The sequence below is a fragment of the Lacerta agilis genome, chromosome 15, assembly GCF_009819535.1.
Source record: "Lacerta agilis isolate rLacAgi1 chromosome 15, rLacAgi1.pri, whole genome shotgun sequence".
Taxonomy (NCBI): domain Eukaryota; kingdom Metazoa; phylum Chordata; class Lepidosauria; order Squamata; family Lacertidae; genus Lacerta; species Lacerta agilis.
Genome location: NC_046326.1, coordinates 13,337,609 through 13,363,401, shown reverse-complemented (window position 1 = coordinate 13,363,401; position 25,793 = coordinate 13,337,609). Strand labels below are relative to the sequence as shown.

At 43.5% G+C, this 25,793-nt stretch overlaps 1 protein-coding gene across 2 annotated transcripts in view; it reads left to right on the top strand.

Annotated features, from left to right (window-relative positions):
- Positions 1 to 25,793, top strand: part of KIRREL3 (kirre like nephrin family adhesion molecule 3) — a 761,063-nt gene that overhangs the window by 605,270 nt on the left and 130,000 nt on the right. For both annotated transcript variants that reach the window (XM_033171779.1, XM_033171780.1), the window contains one exon: positions 9,266 to 9,371. In XM_033171779.1, the coding sequence (XP_033027670.1) occupies positions 9,266 to 9,371 (106 nt within the window). The remainder of the gene's footprint in view (positions 1 to 9,265; positions 9,372 to 25,793) is intronic.

Genomic DNA, 25,793 nt, shown 5'->3' with positions numbered 1-25,793 from the left:
CTGCATGATTCATGAATGTAGCCTTGAATTCTTCACATCAGCCCTGAAGTTGGGTGCAATTTTTTCTGCATATCTGAATCTGAAGGTGATTAGATAATTCAATCACTCCCTGTACAAAGTCACAGGAGTCACCCATTCTTACAGAAGGCTGTCTTCTCCCAGTCAAGAGACATGTTCAGAATCGTGACTCACGCAGAACCACTAAGGCTACAATCTTAGACACACTTACCTGGGAGTAAGTCCCATTGGATACAATGGTACTTAATTTTGCGTTTACATGTATGGGACTGCACTGTAAGGGTAAATAGCTTTTTCACCTTCTTAAAACAGGTGGAAGAATGAATCATAGTTCCCAAGGAAAAGAAGTGTTTCTCAGTACTAGGACTTTGGAAGACAATTGTTCGTGGCTTATAGCATTCGGCCATTCAGGTTGTGCATTCTTCACAAGCTAAGAAAATGAGCCAAGGAGACTTGGTAATTCAAATGAATTACAAAAAGCCAGCCATGAATTATCAGTTGCAACCAAATGGAATTACATTATGTTGAACGATCACTTATGTAAATGTTACTTTATTTCTGGTGGGGAATCTTTGGCATGCCATTACCAGATCATTAGAAATCATGATTCCATTTGCAAAGGAAAGTTCAAAGGCTTTCATTCATTCTTATTGTTAAATTACTTTTTAAAAAATGAACAACTTTCAGAGTAAGAGGGTGCTTGCTCTCCTTCAGTATACAAAGAGGATTCTCCTGTACATCCTAACCACAGCTACTAAACTATCAAACAATGGGGAAGCTACTAAAGAGAAATGTGATTCATATTTAACAAAGGAAGGTGATTAGCTGTTGTTGTCTAACAATGGGGAAGTGTCAGGATGCTTGCAAATGAATTAGGAGTGTGCTATATATCTCAGGGATGTTATGGGAGCACAGCTCATTTATATTCCAACCTGTGCCTGCCTTTATTGTTGTTTGGATTGCGCATTTTAAAATGAGATTAGGCTAAATTGAAAATACCTATAATTTCTCATCATAATTTCCCAGCCAAAAGGCAGGTGGCTGCACTCCCAACAAAGCAGGAATCTTGGTAAAGTACCAGCCGCTTTGATGAAGTTGTAGCCAACAAAGGATGGCCTATCACAAGCCACACTGCCTACCACCGTCCAGTTATTTATTCTCTCCCTCCTATCTAGCTTCCTTTCGGAGCTTCGCTACTGCCATCATTGCCAGCTGAAGCTTCCTTCCTCCATGTAAAAACATGGGTTTCTACACTGCACTCTGGAGACCTTTGTGGTTCTTTAAAGAGGATATCAATCATTGTGGATGAGCTTCTATGAAAGACTGATTGACAGGCTTCTAAGAGGTTTGCAAAGTATAACAACCAGTTACACAAACATTGAAATATAAACATTCATAATTATAAAGCACCCATTTAAAAAAAACAAACCCATAAGCAATAAAACAAAATCATGAAAACAACAAAGCAATTAAAACAGGACACTTGGGTTAAGGGATCAAGGGTATGCCTGTGTAAACACATGCATTTTCAAAAGCCAGCAGCATGCCAATACAGATGGGGCCTCTTGTGATTCACATGTAGGCGCAGGAAGTGTTGGACTATTTCTAGGGAATGCTCTTAGTTCACAGATGGCAACAGGGAAGCCCAGCAGGCAGTGCCTCCTGTGAGTTGTGTGCCATAGAACATTTCCTAGAATCCTTTGCAATGGGCAGGAACTTGAAAGCAAACAAGCAGGAGATCCAAAACAGACATATCAACAGGCCAAGGGGCCCCTCAATGAATAAAGTTTGAACATTGTTGGTCTATAAAAAGCGGATAAAGACAGAAATAGAGATTTATTTGCTGTTATCTGCTCAGAGTTATTTTTTTGTTTATGGGTCTGACTCAGTTGAAGCAGCTTCTTATGGTAACCAGACAAAAATGATGATGCAAAAGTCATCTTACAGAGATGTGGAGAACCTGTGGCCCTTCAGCTGGTTTGGGGCTCCAACTCCCATTATCCCTGATCACTGGCCATGCTGGCTGGGGCTGATGGGCTCATCTGAAGAAGGAGGGGAAAGAGAGAGAGAAAGAAGGAGAGCTGATGTGGCAGTGATTCAAGAGCAACAGCGCAGTGAGAGAGATAGAAGGGAAGTAGTGGGTGCTGGAAAGAAAGAAAGGAGAGAATGAGGGTCTTCATTATCAAGGTGAATCCAAAAGAAGGCAAGACCAGCAGGCATTCCTCAAGTCCATCAAGGTACTGAAAACCTGAGCTTCAAGAATCAGTCAGACTTTAACTCCCAGCAATATTGGTTTCAATGATCCAAGACCTTTTATGTTATTACAAAGGCAGAAAGTTGCAAAGACTAGGGTGGCAGCTGAAAGGAAGATTTCCAGATGCATAACCAAAAAATCAATAAATTAGAATGGTTCTATTATTATTATTATCATCATCATCATCATCATCATCATCATCATCATCATTATTTACTAGATGGTGGTTTCTGTATGTGGATGGACTTGTAACTAATTGGTTGGCCACAATAACTCAGTTGCTAATTGATAAGTGGTAAGTGGTACAGTGTTGTCTTGTATTAGGAAGCAGGGAAGATTCAGCTTGGCATTTCGTAGAGTTCCCAAACTAGTGAACATATTGCTGGGACATTTTCTTTTTCACATCAGTAGATGGTGTCAATGGAACCTGCAAATGCACTCTGCTCTACTTTGTTAGCTCTTGCCAGTGAACATTTCCACACAAAATGGAGACACTGAACGGAGGTGATATTGTGGGAACAAAATGGGGCTGTGAAGCTTGACTGTCACTTCTGTTCAGCAAGGCTTTGCAAAAGTCCTTCTTGCCCTTATGGCAGCTTTGCCATAAGCCAGTTTGGTGTAGTGGTTAAGAGCGACAGACTCGTAATCTGGGGAACCGGGTTCGTGTCTGCACTCCTCCACATGCAGCTGCTGGGTGACCTTGGGCTAGTCACACTTCTTTGAAGTCTCTCAGCCCCACTCACCTCACAGAGTGTTTGTTGTGGGGGAGGAAGGAAAAGGAGAATGTTAGCCGCTTTGAGACTCCTTCGGGTAGTGAAAAGCGGGATATCAAATCCAAACTCTTCTTCTTCTTCTTCTTCTTTGATTTCAGCAATACACAAATGATCTGCTATGACAATAAGGCCAGTTGCTGGAGAAATGAACAGAAGTTACTGGCTCTTTCTCCCTTCTGCTCAGGTTAAGAGCTGATAATTTTTCAGCAGAAGAACAGGTGGATCATGAATAATCTGCAATCTTATGGGTGAAGGGCTCCAAAAGTCTAAGCGATCAGACTCCTACCACCACCATCTCTCTCTCTTTCTCCCTCCACAGCCACGTTCCAAGGAGCCACACTACCTTTAGGGACTGACTCCATTCTGCACTGACAGCTCTGCCAATCATCTGATTAATATTCATAAGAAGCAGATGGACGGGTGACCATTCAGAAAAGGTTCTTTTTCCATCTGGCCAGTAGAGGTGTTGAATTGGGTGCTTGTTCTCTGCTAAACAACCATTACAGGCATTCTTGCAAACAGAAGAGCAGTCATTAGCACAGCCTAGCAAATCAATTTGCACCATAATTAGTGCAGAATTTCTAAAAAGGAGAGGTGCTGGTGCTCAAAACTGCCTGGGACTTGTACCCTCTGATACAAAACTTATATCACAGTTCTTCCCCAACCTAATGCCATGCTGGCTGGGACTGATGGGAATTGTAGTCCAAAGCAGCTGGAGAGTGACAGGTTGGAGAAGTCTAGTCTGTCTCTTTTTCACCAATGTACAGAGGCTGATTGTGGTCACTCATTGGTGAAGGAGATAATAGTGCAGGTGCTCAGTGGTGCTGCCACCTTCCTTCTCACTTCACATGCACTTGGGCTGAGCCCCAGCAATAAAAACAGGTTCCCCTCAGTGAAGGTTGGTTCAGATATGGACAGGCTGCTTGGATGAGTGAAACCGACCACCTGTCTCCTTGATCCTTGCCCATCCTGGTTCATAAAAGCAAGCCAAGCAGGGCTTCGTGGGGTGATGAATGCTTCCCTCTGCGAGGGAGTCTTCCCAGACCCACTTAAAGAAGTGGTTATTAAACCGCTTCTTTAAAAAAACATCTTTGGACCCAGCCATCATAGCCAATTATTGCCCTGTCTCAAATCTCCTATTCTTGGGCAAGATAATTGAGCGGGTGGTCGCTGAACAACTACAGGCACGCATGGAGGATGCAGACCATTTGCATCCCTTCCAATCAGGGTTCAGGCCTCATCATGGGACAGAAACCACCATGGTCATGCTTGTTGGTGATCTCCAGTGGGCTAGGGACAGAGGTGAAAGCTGTTTCCTAGTTCTGCTGGATCTTTCAGCGGCTTTTGATACCATTGACCATGGTATCCTTTTGGACCATCTAGGGGGGTTGGGAGCTGGGGGACTTCTCCAGTCTCAGCTCAGGGACTCAGCCTCATAGCCTATGCCTGCCTTCCACACCTAGGTTCCCTCAATGTGTTTTGACTCCAATCTCACAACCACTGACTACTGACCACTGGCCATTCTGGCTCAGGTTTATGGGAGTGATCTCATTGTCTGAAAGCCAAACCATCCATACAAATTAGAGGGTGTGTTTTTTCCTTCTTTCTTATTTTTCTTTCTTACCCTTTTAACTTTGTCTTCACTTTCTCTGCACCCCTTGCAACTTAGATGTTTGTCATTATATTATGTTAGGGTTTTGTTTTGTTTTGTTTTGAAGGGGGGAAAGGCAAGCTGGAGCCTTAAAAGCTGCAAGGCATATGACACCAATAAGAGCTTGGCAGGGATTTTGAGGCTGATAAGCGAGAATAAATGCCTTTTTTTCAAATTAGCAGGTGCTCCTCCAAAACCATTGTGCACTGCAGTGCTAAGTGGGAGCAGTGATTTCCCCCCCCCCTTGAATAGGATTCATAGCCACTCTCTATTTTCATGTATAATGTTACATGCACATTAAATGCAGGGTGCTTTTGATAAACCTAGAGGAATCAGAGGGAGTTAATTGGCATTCTTAGCTTGCAGAAGTTGAAGCAAGGGTAAGGCGGTCTCAGGCTACAAACCTATGCACACTTGTCTGGGAGTAAGCACCACTGAACAGACTTCTGAGTAAGCATGCGTACAGTTGCACTGCACACCTGGAATTAAGGATTTCAGTAGTTAATAGGAGGGCCAGTTTCACCATCTGCATATTCATTATGCCATCAGTTTCAAGAGATTACTTGCATGTGTGAGGCAGGTATCACATATCAAATGCTAGAGGCAGAACTTTCATACGTATAATTTAGCTTGTTTTAAAATGTTTTATTGATTTGTTTGTTTGTTTGTTTTTAATGCAAAATAACAAAAAGAAAGAGAATAAAATATGTAAAGCATAAAACGTCACAGTTGGGAAGGACAAAAGTACAAAGATACAGCGCACCTCCAAAGGGATAATAAAGTGTTAGCTTGTACAAATACTCCGTGTAGAACACACACACACACATACACACACACAGATCCCACCTGTGAGTTCCATCAATATTGAGTATAAAGGTTCTATACATTCTTAGCCAGATGTTTTCATATACTGGTGGCAGTGTGTCCCTCATTATTCATATAAGAAATAATATCATGCCATATAGCAAAATATAAAGTTTATGGTATACTTTGGTTTTTATACTTTGTAAACCACTTAGAAATCTATTTTGGCATTCGGTGGTAAATAAATAAACATGTATGTATTTTTTCCATTCTGCTCTGTTTCACACATTCATTCCATTCCCTCCCATTCTTGTATTGAACAGCTTTTTTTTTTAAAGGACAAAAATTGCATTCAAATATATTTAAAATGCATGATTTGCATATTTGGGAAAATTATATGTATTTTAGCCATACTCATTTTGCATGTATTTAATGCAGCTTCCTTATTATTGAACGGACACTTGCATCACAAAATTGGGCAAAATGCCCAATGGAATCCACTCCATTCTGTGCAGTGGTTTGAGTGTGTGTGAATCGATTTGGTTTGCATTAAAATGCAGAACATTCCTTACACATCACCTAAAATACTTTTCAAAAGAGGCAGTTCACACTGAAAGACAAGCCATTGAATGATCATAAGGTACACAGTCACCTTGGTGAAGCCATCTTGAACTGCCTACTTTTCACCCCAACATCCTGCAATCACAGCACATATTGACATTTTTCTGTACTTCATTCAACCAGTGCAGATTATGACAGGGATATCAGAGTGAATAAATATGCAGAATTGGAAAAAGGACCTCAGAACCTGGTGAACCATGGCAATGAACCTTCATTCCCAGTAGGAGACCCCCCTAATAATAATAATAATAATAATAATACCATGAAAAGCATTGATAGGCAGCGAATATTAAGTCCCTGCATTGGAGAACTCAATAAAGTGCCTATAGTCTGATGTTTTCCTGTCCATACTGTAGGGGTGAAGAACCTGTGTCACTCCAAATTACAGTTGTTCCTGAACTAAGATTTGTCCTCCTGATAGCTCAGTCGGTAGAGCATGAGGCTCTTAATCTCAGGGTTGTGGGTTTGTGCCCTGCATTGCAGGGGGTTGGGCTAGATGATCCTTGTGGTCCCTTCAAACTCTACAATTCTATGATTCTGTGATTCTATCATCATCACTGGCCATTGCAGTCCAACAATATCTGGAGGGCCACAGGTTTCCCACACCTTATACCGTGAGTTTCATTGATCCTCAGTGGTCCTACCTTCCCCTCCAATACCCTTCTCAATCCTCTAGATCAGAGCTTTTCAAACTGTGTGTTGTGACACATTAGTGTGTTGGCTGCAGTGTCACACAAATGATCCCTTCACTCCTCCCGGGGCTGGAAATGGGTTAGTTTAACCTCCAGTTTGCTAGTAAAACTGAATTACTCTGTTGGGAAATGATGCATGTCTAAAAAGTTTGTCACCAACATGAAAAGTTTGGAGAGCTCTGCTTTAGATTCTACCTGGCCACTTGCATGTTCCACAGCTTTTTCTTGCACTCATCCTGACTGCAGGCTTCCCATAGCTATCTAGTTGACCACTCTGAAAGCACGATGCTGGACTTGATGGGCCATTGGCAATGCTCTTATACACTTACCTTGAGGTTATTTTCCTTGCCTTGATGCAACGGCCTCAAGTTCAAGATTATTAATAGTTCACAGATTTCACATTCTAAAAACTAATATCTGAGTATGTACAATATAGAGGAAAGGAACTCCAGATATATGAGAAATATTGCCAGGGTCAAGTCTCAGGAGTGGCGTCCTCTGATCCCAGCTTAGTCTTGTCGGTGTTGTCATCTTCAGAGTGACACCAGTCTTCAATCCTTATGCTCCTATGTTGGAATGGAAAACATGTTGGGTTTTGTGGGGGGGGGGGGGGGTGAGAGAGATAGATTCTTCCTGACCTGCCCACCAGCAGGGCACATGGATTATATCTCAGTTGGTATGAGGTGCCAAGTGGAGCATAATGGATCATCCGCCTCCAGCAATTGTGTCAGCCAGAACACAATTGGGAAATTGAGCCAATCTGGCTCAGACAGCAGAGAGGGAGCAGATCTGCGAGATGACAAGAGCCTCCTGTTTCAAATTTTCTGTGTGACAACTTAATTTGCCACACAGGAATTAACTCCCTTTTCACCAGCAGCCTGGTTTTTCCCCCCCTGCAACAACTGGCCAGAATAGCTGAAGGGCGATACATACACTGAAACAATTGTTAACTGATTCACAAATTAAGGAAGCCCCCTTGGAAGCTGTTGAAGGCATCTTACCTTTAAACAATGCCCATCTGCTGACAATTCAGTTATTGCTTTCTGACACAAGGAATGCTCCATAGTAAATGACTAAATGTGGCTGTCAGCGCATGTAATATTATCAATGGCTGCTGATTATGAGGGCTGTTAATACCACCAGGATCAGAGGCAGCATGTCCTTGAGTACCAGTTGTTGGAGATCCTGAGTGGGAGAGCGCTGTTGCATTCATCTCCTGCTTGTGGGCTTCCCATGTGTATCTGGGTGGCCTTAATGGAAAAGAGGATGCTGGGCTAGTTGGGCCACTGGCCTGATCCAGCAGGGCTCTTCTTATATTCTTATAGCTATGCGTCAATTGCTACTTCATAAGCCAGATGCAAATCCTGGTCTCAGAGCAGGCAGATTCAGTGGCCCTGCCCCATCGCCCTCAGTCTGCCCTCAGCCAGAACCCACCTGCCAGCCTTATAACTTACAGCCAGTCCAGGAGGTTCTTCGTCCTCCTCCTTAGTCTCCATGTTTCCTTTGTAGAACTCAACAGGCAACGAAACAAGAATCAGTTGGCTCCACTAGTCACTTGGCTCTAGCTCCCCCTACTGTTGTTCTCCCTGCTTTCCACCCCACCATTCTCAGTGGGCACCAGCCACCACTGCCTGGTGGTGCAAGAGAGGTGGTAAAACTGTACCTGGACTATACCACTATACCACAGACTACAGTCCTCATGAAAATTCACCAACATTTTAGTGAATCTCTCCTAATATGCACATTTTCGTACACAGTTTTACACATTTTGCAAGACAATTTCCCCTAATATAATGCTTTCTTGCATGTTGTTTTCACTAATATATGCATTTTTATGCTCACACCCCGATCTACTGTACATTTGTGCACCCATTACCTGACTAGAGAACTGCGTTGCAAAATTTGGAAGACTGCAAATTTCAAACCATAGGCTCAAAGGATGACTGTGTTTTGGTATGTGTATGGTTTCAGAAAATGCAAAATAAGTAGGTTCACCTTTAAATGTGAGCTGACTCGAATTTCTCCCCCATCCCTAGATACAGTATGTGAAAGATTAGCTCTTACACACTATCAAGAACGTGTTACAATCTTTGGTCCACTGCGTTAACTGTTTGGATCAACAGATCTTTTGTGTTTGCAGGCCTATAAAGAGGCAGACACACATAGCAGCAAAGTGACCTTCACAAAGTCACTCAGAAAAGAAATTGCAGAACAAGAAATAATTGCTCCCAGACTTGCTCTGCTCTTAAAGCCATCATTCCCTCACAAAAAGGGATTTCACTTTGGGGACACAAGACTTTTGGCACTCTAAGGTCAAACAGGTATGCAGGTTAGTTAGTACACAATCATCCATCACAGCAACCGGACAAAATGGGGAAGCAATACTGCAGAAAGATACAGTTCCTCACACAAAGGTGTGATAGCTAATAGATTGGCTGTTGTCTCTTTACAGATCCACCTCTCGTCAATCTGTCAGTTGAACCTCAGCCTGTCCTTGAAGACAACACCGTAAAGTTTCACTGCTCTGCTAAGGCCAACCCTGCAGTTATCCAGTACAGGTAAGATAATCAGGAATGTGTCACAGAACTGCTTGGGAGCCGGGGTTATTGTTTTGCTTTGTTTTTCTTTTAACCATCTATCTTGTGCTCTTATCCTGTATTTTTAATCTTGTGAACCACCCTGAGATCTTCGGGTTAACAGTGGGATATAAATTTAATATATAAATAATAATAATAATAAATAAATTGTCACTGCTTTTGCTCACAGCTGAAATGATTAGTAACCAGAGGGCAGCTCAATCATTGCATACTTGGAACATCTCTCCCTAAATTGCAGATTTGACATGCAAGTGCTGCAGTTCTTACCTTAGAAATGTAAGGCATGGAGTGTGATGAGTTGGTGGGGAAACAGGATGCCATGGCTGGTTCCAAAAATGAATTTGGGTGCGTGTGTCAGGGAGTAACCTGTCTTAGAGCTGCTTCAAATGTTCCAGAAAAGCAGTAAAAATATTGTACCAGTCACTCCCTGAGATCAGAACTTGGGGCTCTTGACTAAAGGTAGAGGCACCACTAATGATAAGAGAACATGGCCTTTTAGTAGCTACACTGATATTGTGGAAGACTTTACTTCTTGAAGCATGGGTGGCATATTCTCTGGTTGTCTTTTTGCCAGCTGGCAAAAACATTTTTATTTCAGCAAGTTTTTGCCTGCTGATGTTATTTTTACCTGTTGCTTTTAAATAGATTTTAATGTTGTGTATTTTATCTGCTGTGCTCTTTATGTACTTTTATTGTTTTATTCTTTGGGGAGAGGGAGAGGGAGAGGGAGGGGGGATTTGCATTGAAAATCAGCCTGAACAGGAAGCCTGAGAGTTTGTCAACACCCAGACTGGATAGGGAGAGCCTTGCCAAAGCCCAGGAACCCTTTACAACCTAGAGCAGTATTTCTCAATTATGGGTCCCCCAGATGATGTTGGACTACAGCTCCCATCATCCCTGGCCACTGGTGCTGCCAAATAAGGATGATGGGAGTTGTAGTCCAGCATGGTTGGGAAAGGCTGGCCTAGAGAATGCTGCGGCCTGTAGTGCAGAGTTAAGGAACTAGATCTAGCCAGTGGGCCATAGCTTTGTTTCCCACACCCCTCTATGGGCCACGTTTGACAGTAAGCTGATAATTAGGGCTTGGGGCCTTTGTACATGGAGCTATGCAAGCCTCTACAATGGGCTAATCATGGGAGCTTGCACAGCCACATATTGAAGACTTCGCAAGCCCCAAAATCAGTTGATTGCTGGTGCTCAAAAAGAGCTGTGCACAGAGCATTGCAGGCACCACCCATCAGCTGATTGGTGATGTCTGCAAACCTACCTTTGCCCAGCTGCTTCTTTACCTGCTCCACACTTGTTGTCATATATGACACCAGGTGCAGGGAACTTGGGTGTGGCTTGGCCCAAATGGCCCAACCCTTCTATAGACCTTAGTGGTTCCAGCAGCCACATGAGGCAGCAGTGCAGGAAGTGTGGTTGGATTCCTGGTTGTAGTCCTTGCAGTTCCTTTCATTGTTTCTCTGGAACAACTGAGAAGCAACATGGAGATGCTCTGTTGGCTTGCACTGCCAATGTTAGCATTCATTGGCATTGATACTGTTTTTACCAAGGCAGTGCTTTTGAACCAAATTACAGCTCTTTCATTCTCCTTCACTGCAGTGCAGATTCAGGGCTGTGGAAGCACTGCTGCCCTCTACCCAGAATGCAGCAGGCCTCCACAGACTTCTCAGTTTTATCCTCAGGCTGAGCAGATGAAGCCAGCGATAGGCCCACCAAAAGTTGTAGTGAAAACCCTTTGTGCTGATAATGTTGTTATATGGTAATGGGCTCCAATTGTCTCAACATTGCAGCCGTCTGTGCATTTTGTTGAAGCTGCCACTGTTACATGCGCGGTAGCTCCTTCCCAATCCAGCATGTGGCGGCTGTTTAGAGAGCGCTGGCAGTGAGCTAGCGGAACCATCTGCTCGGGGACGCCACTAGCAGAACACACACGCCGAATGAGCATTCTGTTATGGAGAGGTTTGCTTTATTACATGTTTCCTGCATAATCTTTTACATTCCGAAATAGACAACTTCATTAGCTTCATTTGATTACAACTTTCAGCCTTGCTTCTAACAACTGCATGGTGGCTGGCACTCTTTCTCAGAGGCTGTTAGGTGCTATCGTCAGCCTGGGAGTCCCACGTTTACAGGTTTGCAAGAGCTTAGTATAAAGAGTTGGTTTGCATGCTACAAGGAGTATGTGTTATCTGTGCCACACTCTGCCCGGGCCAGCCCACCTCACCTGATCCAGCCCCAATGCGTACAGAGCAGCAAGTATACACAGCTTCCCCCTGGTGCTCACCTGGTGCTCTGGCTCTACCCATACCTGTAAGGGCAGCCTTTGGCAAAAATCACATGGTTGACTTTCTAAGTCAATCAGGGGACCAACCATGTGATTTTGACCTATGCTTATTGAACTGTATCTGTATAGATATCATTTGGACCATCCATCTTCATGTGGGGGCCAGTGGAAGTGGCCTTCTATGTCGGGAGGGATGTGCTCTCTGAACATTGGGCCAAATCTGCAAAGAAATATCCAGTTTGTCTGCATGCTTTGCAGTCTTGTGGACAGGAGATGATTTCCTTCCACCACACTCCGGAAGAAGTGTAGAGAGGAGACTGCCTTACTGTTTGCCAGGCCCTGTGCTGCTAAGGTGAGGAGGAAATGCTGTGGTTTCACACATTTCTCCATCCTAACTGGCAGCAGCCATAGCATCGTGGGCTTTGGAAAGCAGACAAGCTGTCTCTAGCAGACAGCAGTTGCTATTCCTAGCCGCCCAACACTGTTGCTCCAACATTTGTCACCTGATCGCCCAGATCTATGATTCATAGTCTGCATGCACGCTAACCCATTTGAAGCACAAAAACGTAGTTTTTCTTGGTCCAGAATTGTTCATGCCCATCCTCAACATTCTGCTTTCAATCTAGATTCATTCTAGAGTTTGCTGTCTGCAAGGGTGGTGTGGTTATTCAACACATGTCTGAAAACCTTCCCCTTGATTAGGTCCTCCATGCCTTTTCCTCCTTCCCAGGTGAGTGAAGAAGGAAGTGGTGATTGTGTTTTGGTTTGCACCCACCCACAATGTAATAGGGTAAGTGTGGATGCACACATACCTCATTACTGGGACCACCTACATCTGTTTTCATATGGACACACTGTGGGGGTCATGAAGAATTAATCTGCAGTGAGCTTTTATTTTTGGAATGAAAGCAGTTTCTCAAGAAGCAATAAAATATGCAATACATCTAGATTGTGTTTTGACTATGTAGGAAAGGCAAGTACTCTGTCTCCATTGATTCTGGAATAAAACGTTGCATGCATGCAGCCTGAGAATCTACATTGTTAAAGTAAGAAGTCAGTGGGGTGATCAGAACTTTGAAGTTGTTTCCCTGTTTCCCTGAAAAAAACATTTGCAGATCTCTCTTTAGAAGCAGTCTTAGCGGCTCTGTTTTCTGGATAATGTACCTTTTCTTGGAAAGAGCCATCCTGGGCAGCAGTTGCCTAGCCTTCTCTTGGGTTTTCAGTTTTGGAGTTCCTCCGAATACAGAGCATATGCTTTGACTTCTGGTACTCATTACCAGCCACTGTATTAAAAATAAATGGAAGAACAATTCAGAAGAACTTCCAGTGACAGATGAAATGGAGAGAATGGGCTATAGAGTTGGTAGAGATGTGACAGAAAAGGCAGAGGGTTCAGCTTGCTGTGGTATAGCTGCAGCATAGGGGTGGCCTCAGAGTTTTTTGGCTGCCACAAAAGAATTGCAAAGCTACATGCGTTTTATTTATTTGTTTGTAAAATCTGCATCCTATCCTTTCTCCCAAAGAAGTAAAAAAAGGTAAAGGGACCCCTGACCATTAGGTCCAGCCATGTCCGATTATGGGGTTGCAGCGCTCATCTCGCGTTACTGGCCGAGGGAGCCGGAGTACAGCTTCCGGGTCATGTGGCCAGCATGACTAAGCTGCTTCTGGTGAACCAGAGCAGCACTCGAAAATGCCATTTACCTTCCCGCTGGAGCGGTACCTATTTATCTACTTGCACTTTGACATGCTTTCGAACTGCTGGGTGGGCAGGAGCTGGGACCGAGCAACGGGAGCTCACCCCGTTGTGGGGATTTGAACTGCCGACCTTCTGATCAGCAAGCCCTAGGCATCAAACATCAAAATGTTAAAACAATACAATTTAATATAAAATAAAGTACATTTAAGACATTTGAAGTGTAAGTAGGAGGTCAGCTAAGCAGGAGGACAACTAAGGCCAGGTTATCCCTGTCCAGAAACAGCAGTAGCAAAGCTGGGCATAAGCACAGCTGGCTGCAGAAGCCACCTGAGACTCCATTGAGAAGTTGGAATCTAGGAATACTCCCAAACTACAAACCTTTTACTTCAGAGGTAGGGCAGCCTCTTCTCAAACGGGTCCAGCACCTTATTCACAGAAGAAGGCAACTACCTACCTAAAGCACCTCCATCTAATCAGGATTCAGCCTCATTTTATTAGCCCACACCCATCCCTTCACTGCTTCCAGACACTGATTTAACATATTCACAGCCTTTCCTGATGCTGGTGGAATGGAGTGATAGAGCTGTGTGTCATCAGCATACTGATGGCACCATGCTCCATATCCCCAGTTGACAGCTCCCAACTGTTTCATATGGATGTTGAATATCATAGGATACAGAATGGACCTTGTGGGACCCCACAAATCAAAACCCACTGGGCTCAGCAACAGTCTTCTAATTCCACTTGCTGGTGATGAGCCTGCAGATGTACTGCTCACAACTGTAATACAGTGCTTTCAACTGCCACCCCACTTAGTTTTTGCAGAAGGATGCCATAGTCTATGATATATCATAGCCACTGAGATATCAAGGAAAACCAACAGGGTCGCAGTCTCCCCGCCTCTTTGACAAAGGTCATCAATCAGGGCAAGCAAGGCTATTTCAATGCCAAAACCAGGCCTGACCTGAATATTTCCTCCAGGTTCTTAAATTGGATTTTTGAAATACCATAAGGCTGCATTGACCACATGTCTTCATATGAGCTAAGAGAAAGTGGAGAAGAAATTCAAGAGTTCTGCATGTTATACTGTTGTAGTATAACAAGATCATTAAATCTTATCAGTATATGGATATAAAAGATAGACTGAGCCTATCTGGTGAATCTGCCAACTGCCTCAACTAAGCTGAACCAGCTAATTTGTGCAGTTCGGTGTTTAGATGCATTAAGGCTACAATGTATTTAATATACCATGCAACTTTTATTCAAAATATTTTTAACTGCCCTTCATTAAAAGACTCTAGGGTGGTGTTCAAGAGTGTGAATAAAAACTGTTTCAAATGCCATACAGATATCACATAAAACTAACAAATAAATATAAAATAAATAAGAAAATGAGAGGCAAATTAAACCCATAAAAACTGGAGAGCAGAGTACAACAGCTCCACTAAATATATCATCAACTTCCAGAGGTGTCTGTTTGGCCTCTGCTGGAAACAGAATGACAGGCAAGATAGCTCCTCGTCTGACCCAGCAAGGCAGTTATTTGTATTTCTATTCATTCCTAATAAATGAATATCTGATTATTATTATTTTGAGCAATCAAAAATGAGGTTCTGTAGTTGCCCTTTGGTTTTGTCTTCCAAGTTGGAGTAGTTATGTGAAATCAGGCAGTGCATGTGCACTGGTGGCAGATTACAAGATGGCAGGAGTTTTTATTTCTCCCTTGGGGGGGAGGCGGTTACAGGGTCTCGACACACAACTTGGGCTGATGCCATGCTCTGTGCACCAGGCGTTCAGAAGAAGCAGAAGTAAATGAAATCAGGCAACATCAACCAAGAAATAAGGCAGGGAGACGAAGCACGTGGCCCTCCAAATGCTGTTGGATTAATTACAACTCCTATCATCCCTGACCATTAGCTATGCTGGCTGGAGTTGCAGTCTAACAGCAACAGGTGGTTCACAGGCTCCCCATCCCTGGACTATGGATCTGCTCTCCCAATGGCAAGGATGCTGCTTGGCCGAGACAGCCCCATCCCAATTGAGATACCCCAACATTTAGCAAATTTGAGTTAGCAAAGCAGCAAGGCCTGCCCATATCCTTGTTGCATCAGTTGACAACTTAGTTCCTTGCAAGGCTTTTCCCTCTTGACAGCACAGGAGTCATGCATTCCCCTCAGTGTCCTGTTATTTGCCATGCAGCAGCATCCCAGAGAGAGTTTGTGCTTCTGTTTGTATCAGGGTTGAGGTTCTTAATTTGAGTTTATTCAAGTGTATCGGAGCATTAACTCCAAAGGTCGGGGCTTGTTAAAGAGCTGCATCTATGAGCTGCACAATTTAAATCTTGTTGGCGCAGACAAAAAAAAAAAAAAGGAAAAAGGAAAAAAAAAAAGCATGTTATAAAAAGTCATCCCTGCTGAACTTCTGCCAAAGGGGCTAACTTTCCCACAAACTTTTGCTAAGTGCTGCATAGATAATGCTGCTGATATTTAGTACAGCTGCTCAGGCCCAAGCACAAGACCGACCAACAGGCCAGCAGCAGCATGGAAGGTGGATGACAGAAAGGGCAAAGCGGGTGTGATTGATTAACCACTTGCATGCCAAAATGGCTTCTAAGCGGCTTACAGCTATAAAATGAATCCATGCTTAAAATATACAATGGCATTAAACCATCCTACATTAAAATATACAATTAGACAAAACAATTCAAAAGCATAACAATTCAAAACATATTTTTTTAAAAAAAAAAAACAGTTAATAAGATCACAAGGGGAGCATATCTGGGAGCTTTGATCAAGAGCAGCTGTCAAACAATTGTATTTGGTCGTTCTGTACCAATCTTTGCAGTACACGAGGAAGGAGGTACCATGTTTCTTGGCCTGGGGACCTTGCATTGTGAAACAGAGGACTCTGGTGAAGTTCAGACTGCTGCCTTAGGTGGAGAATTGTCAGTTTCTTATTCAGGAGCCTCCTGGATAGAAGAAAGAGACCCACCGCCATATTCAGACTCAAGAGGGTGGGTCCCTTGTTTCTTCAGCCTTGTGGAAGTCAAGCACTGAAAAACAAACTGAGGGTCCTGCAACTAGCCAGCAAGTTCTTCCAAGGAATCTAGGTTTGGGGCCATATTCACACTGTACATTTAAGGCACTAAGATACCACTTTGAACAGTCATGGCTTCTTCCAAAGAATCATGGGAGCTGTAGTTTGTTAAGGGTGCTAATTGTTGTCAGGAAACCTCTGTTCCCCTCCTAGAGCTACAATTCCCAGAGTGGATTAACAATCAGCGCCTCTTCACAGGGAACATTCACATGTTGTTGTTGTTTTAAAAATATATATCCAAAAACCAAATTATTGTGCCTAGTAACATGCATTAAAAATACTGTACAATTTAAAAAAAGTAAAAATCTCTAGGTTACCATTGGCAAACAATGGTTCTGAATTACATGTGCAAGTAAAATAAAGCCAAAGGAGGCAGAGACATGGTAAAGTATTCTTATGCTCTCTGTTCCATCTCCTGCTGGGGCTGAATTGTACCCCCAGCATGTTCTTCCCTGTACATTCTTTTGCCTACATTTCAAGTAGGTCAAGTGGTGGGAATCCAGCAGCTTCACAATGCGGTAGGATATAGTTCTGTTGACAGAGCCTTTAAATATGCTGCCATCTAACTGACATGAATAGGCAGCATTCGTAGCAACAGCCCACCCAGCATTAGAGTCAAGACCCTTCCACGAATTCGACAAATGTCATTGCTGATGCAGTGGAATACCCAGCCGAGGCTGGACCTCTGTTGTACAAAGCCTCATTCAACCTTAGTGAAAAGTCAACTTTGCTAAGCATGGATCACCACCAGTCAAATGTTTCCCGCTAAGATTATGTCCCCTGCTCCCTGTCCCACGATTTTCCATGATAGTTTGCCATTTGGAGTTCTGTAGGCAGGTCCAATATAAATCCTGTGACATTTCCCCCTGCATTCATCTCCCGTGCTTTTTCATAAAAAGAAACTGCAATAAAACTTGCAGTAAATGCATGTTTAAATGCATATTTAATCTCAAAATAGGCATTTCAAAGCATATTAGTCAACCCACTCAGATGGGCAGGGTACAAATAATAAATTATTGTTGTTGTTGTTGTTGTTGTTGTTGTTATTATTATTATTATTATTATTATTATTATCATCATCATCTTGGGTTGTGGCCAATGCTATCCCTACTTAGAGCAGACCTTCATCATTAATAGGCATGACTTACTTAGGTTCAGTCATTTCAATGGGTATACACTGAGTAAAATGTAGTTACCGTATTTTTCGCTCCTTAAGACACACTTTTTCCCTCCTAAAAAGTAAGGGAAAATGCCTGTGCGTTTTATGGAGCAAAGGCGCTGGACGACAGCGGGATCCCTCGGCTGCCGCTGCCATCCTGGGCAGAAAGATGCCTCTGCTGCCAGAGCCTGTGCTTTTCCCGGCCGCAGGCTCCCATCCCTGCTCTTGCGGGCGTCGGGAGGCGGCATCAGGGGCGAACAGACAAGTGGCCAAAAGGAGCCCTTTCGGCTGCTCTTCCATCTGTGCCCGCTTCTGCCCTGGCCCCCTCTCTCCCAACCGCGGCCCCGATCCCTGCTCTTGCGGGCGTCGGAGGGGGGCGGGGGCGGACAGACGAGTGGCCGAAAGCCCTTTCAGCTGCTCATCCATCTGTCCCCCGCCCCTGTCCCCCTCCGACGCACGCAGAAGATCAGAGCCTGCAGCTGGAAGAGGCACAGCGCAGCGCAGCGCAGCGCCTCTCCCAACCGCAGCCCCATCCCTGCTCTTGCAGGTGGCAGAGGGGGGCAGGGGCGGGGGCAGGCAGACAAGCTCCCTCCCCCAACACCCGCAAGAGCAGGGACAGCAGCCTGCTGTACAGAGAGCAGGGAGGATGGGCGTATGGAGCTGTCATGCGTCCCTTCTCCCAGCTTGTTGTACGGAAAGAAAGCGGCAGCCGCTTACATGCGGTGGGCAGCTATCAGAATTTTCCCCCCCCTTGTTTTCCTCCTCTAAAAACTAAGTGTGTCTTATGGTCGGGTGCCTCTTATGGAGCAAAAAAATACGGTAGATACAACCCATTCTCTCTCTGCACATTATTCCAAGTGGCATGGATTCCTATACTGTACTTCGATGTATAGGATTGCTCTGTTAATTGATTGGCTGTGTCTTTCTGACTTTCCTTATTTAATGCACTAGCCTCTTCCATAGCTGGCATACCAAATAGTGCAGGTATTATTGTGATCTTCAAAATGACACAAGACAAACCACATCACAGAAGATGATCAGAGTGGCATGCATTTTGCACCAACAGCTTTCCAATCTCAAAGCAGAAGGCAAGGTGGGGGGAACTACCAGTTCCTTTAAGTCACTTACCCCATGTACTTAAGACCCTTAACATGTCATTCATTGATGCATATTTTTTCCTCTCCACCACATTCTGGTACTGTGGCCAGTAATACTTTGCATTAAGTTTATATCTGTAAACTGCTCTTCATCATCACCAACTGGATGTTACATTCACTTACACAAAGCATTTTTATTTTTATTTTTTTTTACATTGTAGGGAATCTACAACACACTGTACCTTTTGGGGACAGGTTATCATGACCTACCTCCTGTTAGAATTTTACAGCTTAATTAGGATGCTGGTACTACTGCTGGTAGCAGCAATTCCTGCTGGCTGCAAATCTAGCCCTCCGTGCAATAAAGTCATAATTGCATTTCGAGTTGCAAAGAAGAGTTGTTAATTTGAAGAGTCAATTACTGTCAAAGATACAAATAGCTCTGTTTTCATATTTATTACAAAAGCAGGAGGTGGGAAGGAGGAAAAGTCCGAAGCGTGTCACAAGCATGGCGAAAGTAGCCAAGTGAGTGCGCACAGTAAACATGACCAATCAGTGGAAGATCAGGTCCCGCATTCCAAAGGATGGCAAATTCTTATGCAGTTTCTGAACAGTTTGGCTTAATATAACATTCATATATTGCAGCAGTTTAGAGTATGTCAGCTCAGCAATTGTTACGACAGCTAGGGGGTGTTGCTAAGGGGGCTGATTATATTTATGAATGTTAGTTGATTGACTAAAGACATCTGCATAAATTTGCTGCTGAGGAGGATAAGCAAGGGTGGGGTATTTTAGGCTCTGGGACCAAATGTAACCTTCCAGACTTCTACCTAGTCTACATACCTTCCTGAGCCTTGCACCCTCCTTGAGCATTCTTGCCCGGCTGGAATGTGTCCTTGATATCTTCTAATGCCTCTGGGGAAGGGGTGTAGCTCAGTGATAGAGCCTTACAAAAGGCCCCATTCTTTATCTCCAGCATCTCCAGCTAGGGCTGAAAATCCAGTGTCTGAAACCTTGGAGAGCTCCTTGCGCTCAGGGTAGACAGGTAGGGCAATGTTTTGATGCAGTTTAAGGCAGCTTCCTGTGTTCCTACGGTTGCCTAGGAGGAAAATAGAGAGGGATGTGTGAGTGCAAAGAATCTAGCCTACTGTACAATGGTAAAATTTACATTTATTGCTCTGTCCACCTTTGCTACTGTACTGACCAGTAGTCCCCAGAAGGTTGTCTAGAAATGAATGTGGAATTCAGGATGAGAATGTTCCCACTCTGCAACGTTTGCACCCATAAATCCATTCCACTCTTTTTTACAATCCACACACACACATTCAGAACGTGCAAGAGCAGGTGGATAACTATGTTCCAATCACATTAGGTTAGCAGATGTCAGTCAGATCAGGGTAATTCATATCAGAACATAAAAAGATTGAAATTTTCAAGTATCCCCTAGGAGGGAATCCCTGTTCAATTGTGGTACTGAATTCTTGCTTAAGTGAATTCACACGAAAAATGAGATTTGAACAATCAGCTTCCTAAAAATTTTGAAAATTCTTTCCAGTAGCACCTTAGAGACCAACTGAGTTTGTTATTGGTATGAGCTTTCGTGTGCATGCACACTTCTTCAGATACCTGAAGATACTTAGTTGGTCTCTAAGGTGCTACTGGAAGGAATTGTTTTTTCCGACTACGGCAGACCAACACGGCTACCTACCTGTAATCAGCTTCCTGTTCATTCTGTCAGCTTGTGCTAGTTTTGCCCTAAACTTGTGGTGTGGCCCTCACTTCCTCTGCCCTGCCCCTCGCACAGTTGAGACGTACATTTTCCCTTTGCTCATTGGGGCTCCCTCTTATTCAAAAAAAACAGTTACCTCTTCCCATCCAAGCTAGCTTTGCAACTTTCAAAAACAAAGGTGGACAAGAGCATTGAGGGTGGGGGGAGCCCAGATACTGAGCTGATGACTTTAGGGCTTAATTTATTTTTAAGGTATTAAATTCCTCTCAAAAGAGCTGGTGTGTGAGGGACAAGTAGGGGGGAAAGTTACCCAATTGAAGATAAGGAGATTGTACGAAAGCAGGAAGGAACCACTCAGCAAATGAAAATGCATCTAGAGAGGTTCTCCAACATAATCCAGATAATCCATGCGTGGTCAGTGACGAGAGAAACAGGAGCTTAGTTTGCTAGCTAGCCAGGAAGTGCAGTAGCCTGTGGAGCCTCCCGGCTATCGTTGGCTAGCTAATCTCCATGGTTTTTCATCTGAATGGAGCTGGAATCTGCGTGCTGTTGATTCACATCAGCCAGGGACAAATTCATTTTCTGCTCCTAGCTTTGCACTCTCTTCCACTCTTTGGATTACAAACTGCTTATTGCAGAAGGCAGGCCCAAGGAACTGAAGACAGCTGCTGCTGCTAGATAAGGAGGTAGTTTGGGCTTTCTGTAGCATCCCCTCCTGCTTATACTGTTAAGTTGAAGAGGGAGGAGTTTGTTTGGAGTGGTGCATTTGGGGGATGCTAGCTGTGAATGGTGAAAGGCGGGAATGCACAGTTCATGGCTTATGCCTACACAGGAATTGCAGAGACTTGTGCAGGACATCAGCTGTATCTTGCAACATTTTTTCTGATGAAAATCCATTCCCTTGCTTTGCTTCTTGTGAGATAGCAGCAAACAAACAGTGTGTGCCGTTTTATTTCCATGAGATTGACATGCTCTTCAAAGGGTTTTGGAAATTTAAACCTAAATTCAAATACCGTTCTGTGCTGTATGTGATTCAGGCACCAGGAATAGCTGCATAAAGGTTCGTCGCACCAACAGGATTTCCACATACTAGAATTTCCCAAATGCTAGAATTTTCAGATTTTCCACACCCAGTTCCCCAGTAGTCCATGGGCTGAATCCATCCCCAAAAGATGCTACTCAGCCAAGTAATTGCTAGGTCAAAGGCACGTGGAAGAGACAGGATGTATTTTCTTTCAATCTTGACACCTCTAGTTAGAAATTATTAGGCAGGTGAGCAGATAAATACATTTTAAAAGCATTTAAATCCCACAGTAACTCCAAAGCAGTGTGCATAATTCTTCTTCCCCCTGTATAACCTCACAAAATCCCTGTGCAAAGGATGGAGAATGACCCAAAGTCATGTAATGAGCTTTATAGCTGAGTGGGAAGTTGACTCTAGATCTCTGCAGTTCTAGGACACATTCATGCCTTACATTTAAAGCACTGTGATACCACTTTGAGCGGCTATATAATTCTGGGAACTGCAGTTTGTTCAGGGTGCTAACGGTTGTTATGAGACCCCCTACTCCCCTCACTGAGCTACTATTCCCAGAGTTTCCTGGTAAGAGGGATTGGTTCTTAAGCCACTCCGGGAATGGTAGCTCTGGGAGAGGAAAAGGGATCTTATAACAACTTTTCGTACTCTGAGCAAGCTACAGTTACCAGAATTCTTCAGGGGAAGCCATGCTTGTTTAAAGTGGTAGCATAGTGCTTTGAATGTATGGTGTAGCCCTTGTCTGACAATTTAACCCAGCCTTCTCCAAAATGGTGACCTCCAAATGTTGTTGGCCTACAGCTCCCATTATTCCGATGGGAGTTGTAGTTGGAAACACATGGAGGACAGCAGGTTGGGTAAGGCTGACTTCTCAATGTCCCCTCCACTCTAGACCTTGAAGAGTTGCTGCAGGTCAAAGTAGACAATGCTGAACTAGATGGATGAATGGCCTGATTCAGTATAAGACAGACTCACATTATAAAGGAATCGTTGAAGAGTAGACATGCACGTGATAGTGCAGTCCAGGACAGCCTCAATTTCTGTAAAAGGAGAGGAGGTCCATTTGTCTTGTGTGCAAATGACTGGGCTCAGCCAGCTGTGCGACTTGCTATTAGCGCCAGCCAAGCATGTTGTCCCTTTTAGCTCAAGTTAATGAGCCTTTTGATTTTGGAGTGAATGGCTGCAGTTGTAGTCCCAAGCATCTACTGTATCTACGTGTTTCAGCTCCTACCTCAAGTTTGGCACACAAAAGATGGGAGAAGGAGCAGAGCAAAAACAAATTTTGAATGAAGTTTCTTTAAATAGGAAGGGAGAGAGAAAGACAGCTATTCTTTTAGGAATGCCAATTCAGAAGAGGGGTGCAATACATGGGCAGTGGATATGGGATGCCTCCCTCCATTTCCATAAACCGTGTGTGTGTGTGTGTGTGTGTGTGTGTGCGTGTTCTTCTTTTAGAAAGTTGCTTTGGGAATTGAGATTGCTTTTTCACATGTAGGGTTTCTGTCAATCTTTTTCACTACTTGGAATGTTCATTTTAAAATGGAATTAGTTCTAATTCAGGTTCATCCTGTCAAAAAATGAACTAGTTCATTTCAAAACAAAATAGAAAATTCTTTCCAGTAGCATCTTAGAGACCAACTGAGTTTGTTCTTGGTATGAGCTTTTGTGTGCATGCATGGTATCTGAAGAAGTGTGCATGCACACGAAAGCTCATACCAAGAACAAACTCAGTTGGTCTCTAAGGTGCTACTGGAAAGAATTTCCTATTTTGTTTCGACTATGGCAGACCAACATGGCTACCCACCTGTAACTGGAACTATGGAAGGCACCACATTGAGCCGCATGAAATGGTAGTTCATTTCAAGTTCATCCAGATGAATGTTTCATAATAAGTTCATCCTTGGCACGCATGCACACACACAAATTCTGCATTCAGAGTGTTCCAAGCAGCTATGCTGAAGTATAGGTTCCAAAAGTAAGTTAGGGGTGCACACAAGTAATAAGATGTCAGAAAGACAAAATGCCAACAGGTTAAGCTTCCCCCATAATTATATTGCCCCATTAGAAAAGGCCTGCCTCATTTTAATTTGTGCCAGACATAGATCTGTTACAGAAACAAGGCTTCAATCGCTTTGTTCCTGTACTTAAACGTCTTTCTTTGAATCTCTTCAGCAGGGAAGATACAGGAAATGCCCCACGTTCCTTCCTTCCAACTGCTTTGCAGCAGTGATTGTCTAAGTAATCTTAGCAACAGGAGTGCCTAATAAACCTTGGAACTTTTCATCCACCTTTTGCTTTGTAACTTTCTTTATAGGTGTCGGGTTGACTTACTGAAAAATAATAATAAAGAGTCTAAGCTTCTGGGGGCGGGGGAGGCAGAAAATGAGTGTGAATGTGAATCATTCAATTTTCTACCCCCAAAATAAACTGAATTCATCTTTAGTTCACCTTGCAGTTATGGGAATTACTTTCAGGCATCATTCAGAGACTTTTGAACTAGTTCAGTGAATTTTATTTAAGTGAACTAGTTCACTCTAAGCACTGACCTCTTTGGTCTGCCGCATTGTTAAATGTATGACAATATTAGATAGCTCTTTTTTCTATTATATTGTTTGTCATCTTGGATCCTTTTCCCTGGTGTGTATAATATCCAATTACACTTAATTGGTGCTTAACATAATAATAAATATTAGGCAGACCCCTTCACTGTAGTGTTTTTGCCACCTACTAAAAACTTCCTTTTTAAAAACAAGCCTACCTAGACATTGTATTTTATTGTGTACACAGGCTACAATTCATAGAGTGGTTTAACAGTCAATTCCTTTCCCCAAGGGAATTCGGAATTGTGACTCTGGGAGAGGTCTTGATTCAAAAAGATTGTTGCTGGCCCAATGGTGATGAAAATCACCACCCCCACTTTGGGAATCTTCATGCTAAGTTTGGCGTGAGAGGCAACCAAGCCTATAAAGAACAGATGGCCAGGCAGGCAAACCACTTTCCAAAATATATGGTAGATTTAAATATTCATAATCCTCACTTTCATAGAAAAAAAATATCAAGGCAACTTACAACATACAAAAAATAATATCAGTCTATAAATATCCATAAAATGTAATTATAAACATCAATAAAACAACAGCAGAAAATCCTGTTGTGAAGTCTGTCTACGCAATACCATTTTTCAGAAGCCGTCTGGAATAAGGCAGGGGTGGTTCTTGCTGAATCTCTACCAGTAGGCCTTAACGCTTAAAGGTCAGTTGCTAGTGAAGGCCACCAAACCCCAGGGGAACTCCCAGAAGTGCCTCATCAGAGGACCTGAAATGTGGAGAACTATCTTGGATGAGTGGGTGGGTGGGTGGGTGGTAAATGCTTGGTTTATTGTGCTTCAGAGAATACTAAACGATTGCACCCTGGCGTATTCATGGAGTGCTGTCCATGGATATCCTGAGGGATGGGATGGAGCTGAAATTTAGGGGATTGAAATGGAGCTGCTTCATGTTGCTCTCAGCCAACAATGCAAAACAAGCGAGTAAGCAAGAGAGACAGAGAGAGAGAGCGCAAGTGAGTGAATGTGTGTAATTAGTTACTGCCATCGTTCCACCACCTGTGATGGTGGGTAAAATTAATGTGAAGCAACAGAAGTCAGAGCGACGTGAACTGACTTTCAACTAGTCCCTCCCTTTGCCTCTCTTCAGATCTCTCTATTTGCCAATCGTCTGGTGGCTTTTTGATGTCAGCGATGTGTCAGGAGGGGCGGGAGTTCCTTCCCCATTATTATTTATTGCTTGCTGTAAGAAAGAGAACTTTAAAGTGGAAGGCTAAAATGGGAAGTTTTAATATTGCGCAAGTCCTCCAGCCTCTTCTCCCTCTTTCCCATGGCATGCTGGTGTTGCTTAGTGTTATTTTTGCGAAACGTTTGGGAGTTGGTTAGAGAGAGAGAGAGGACAGTAATAAATGCCTTCGGCTCTCAAATTGATAGAGTGTCTCCCGCTCCAAAAAGACCTTTACAAAGAGCAGCAACTGCCTGTACCCATTGGAGTAAAGAGCGCTGGGCTGGGGGAGGGGGACCTGTCATCTATCACAGCCGGAGATGTGGGCTCTTGACTCTGCTGCATGCAAGGGTAAGAGGAGAAGTGTGCACACCTTGAGGCAAACTGTGACCAAGAATCTTATGTTTACCACAATCAGCTCCTAGTCCTCATGATAATAGGAAAGGGATGGTATTAAGTGAAAAGATTTGTGAAGCCAGAGGGGATATTAAGGGGTGGGAGCTTCTAGGG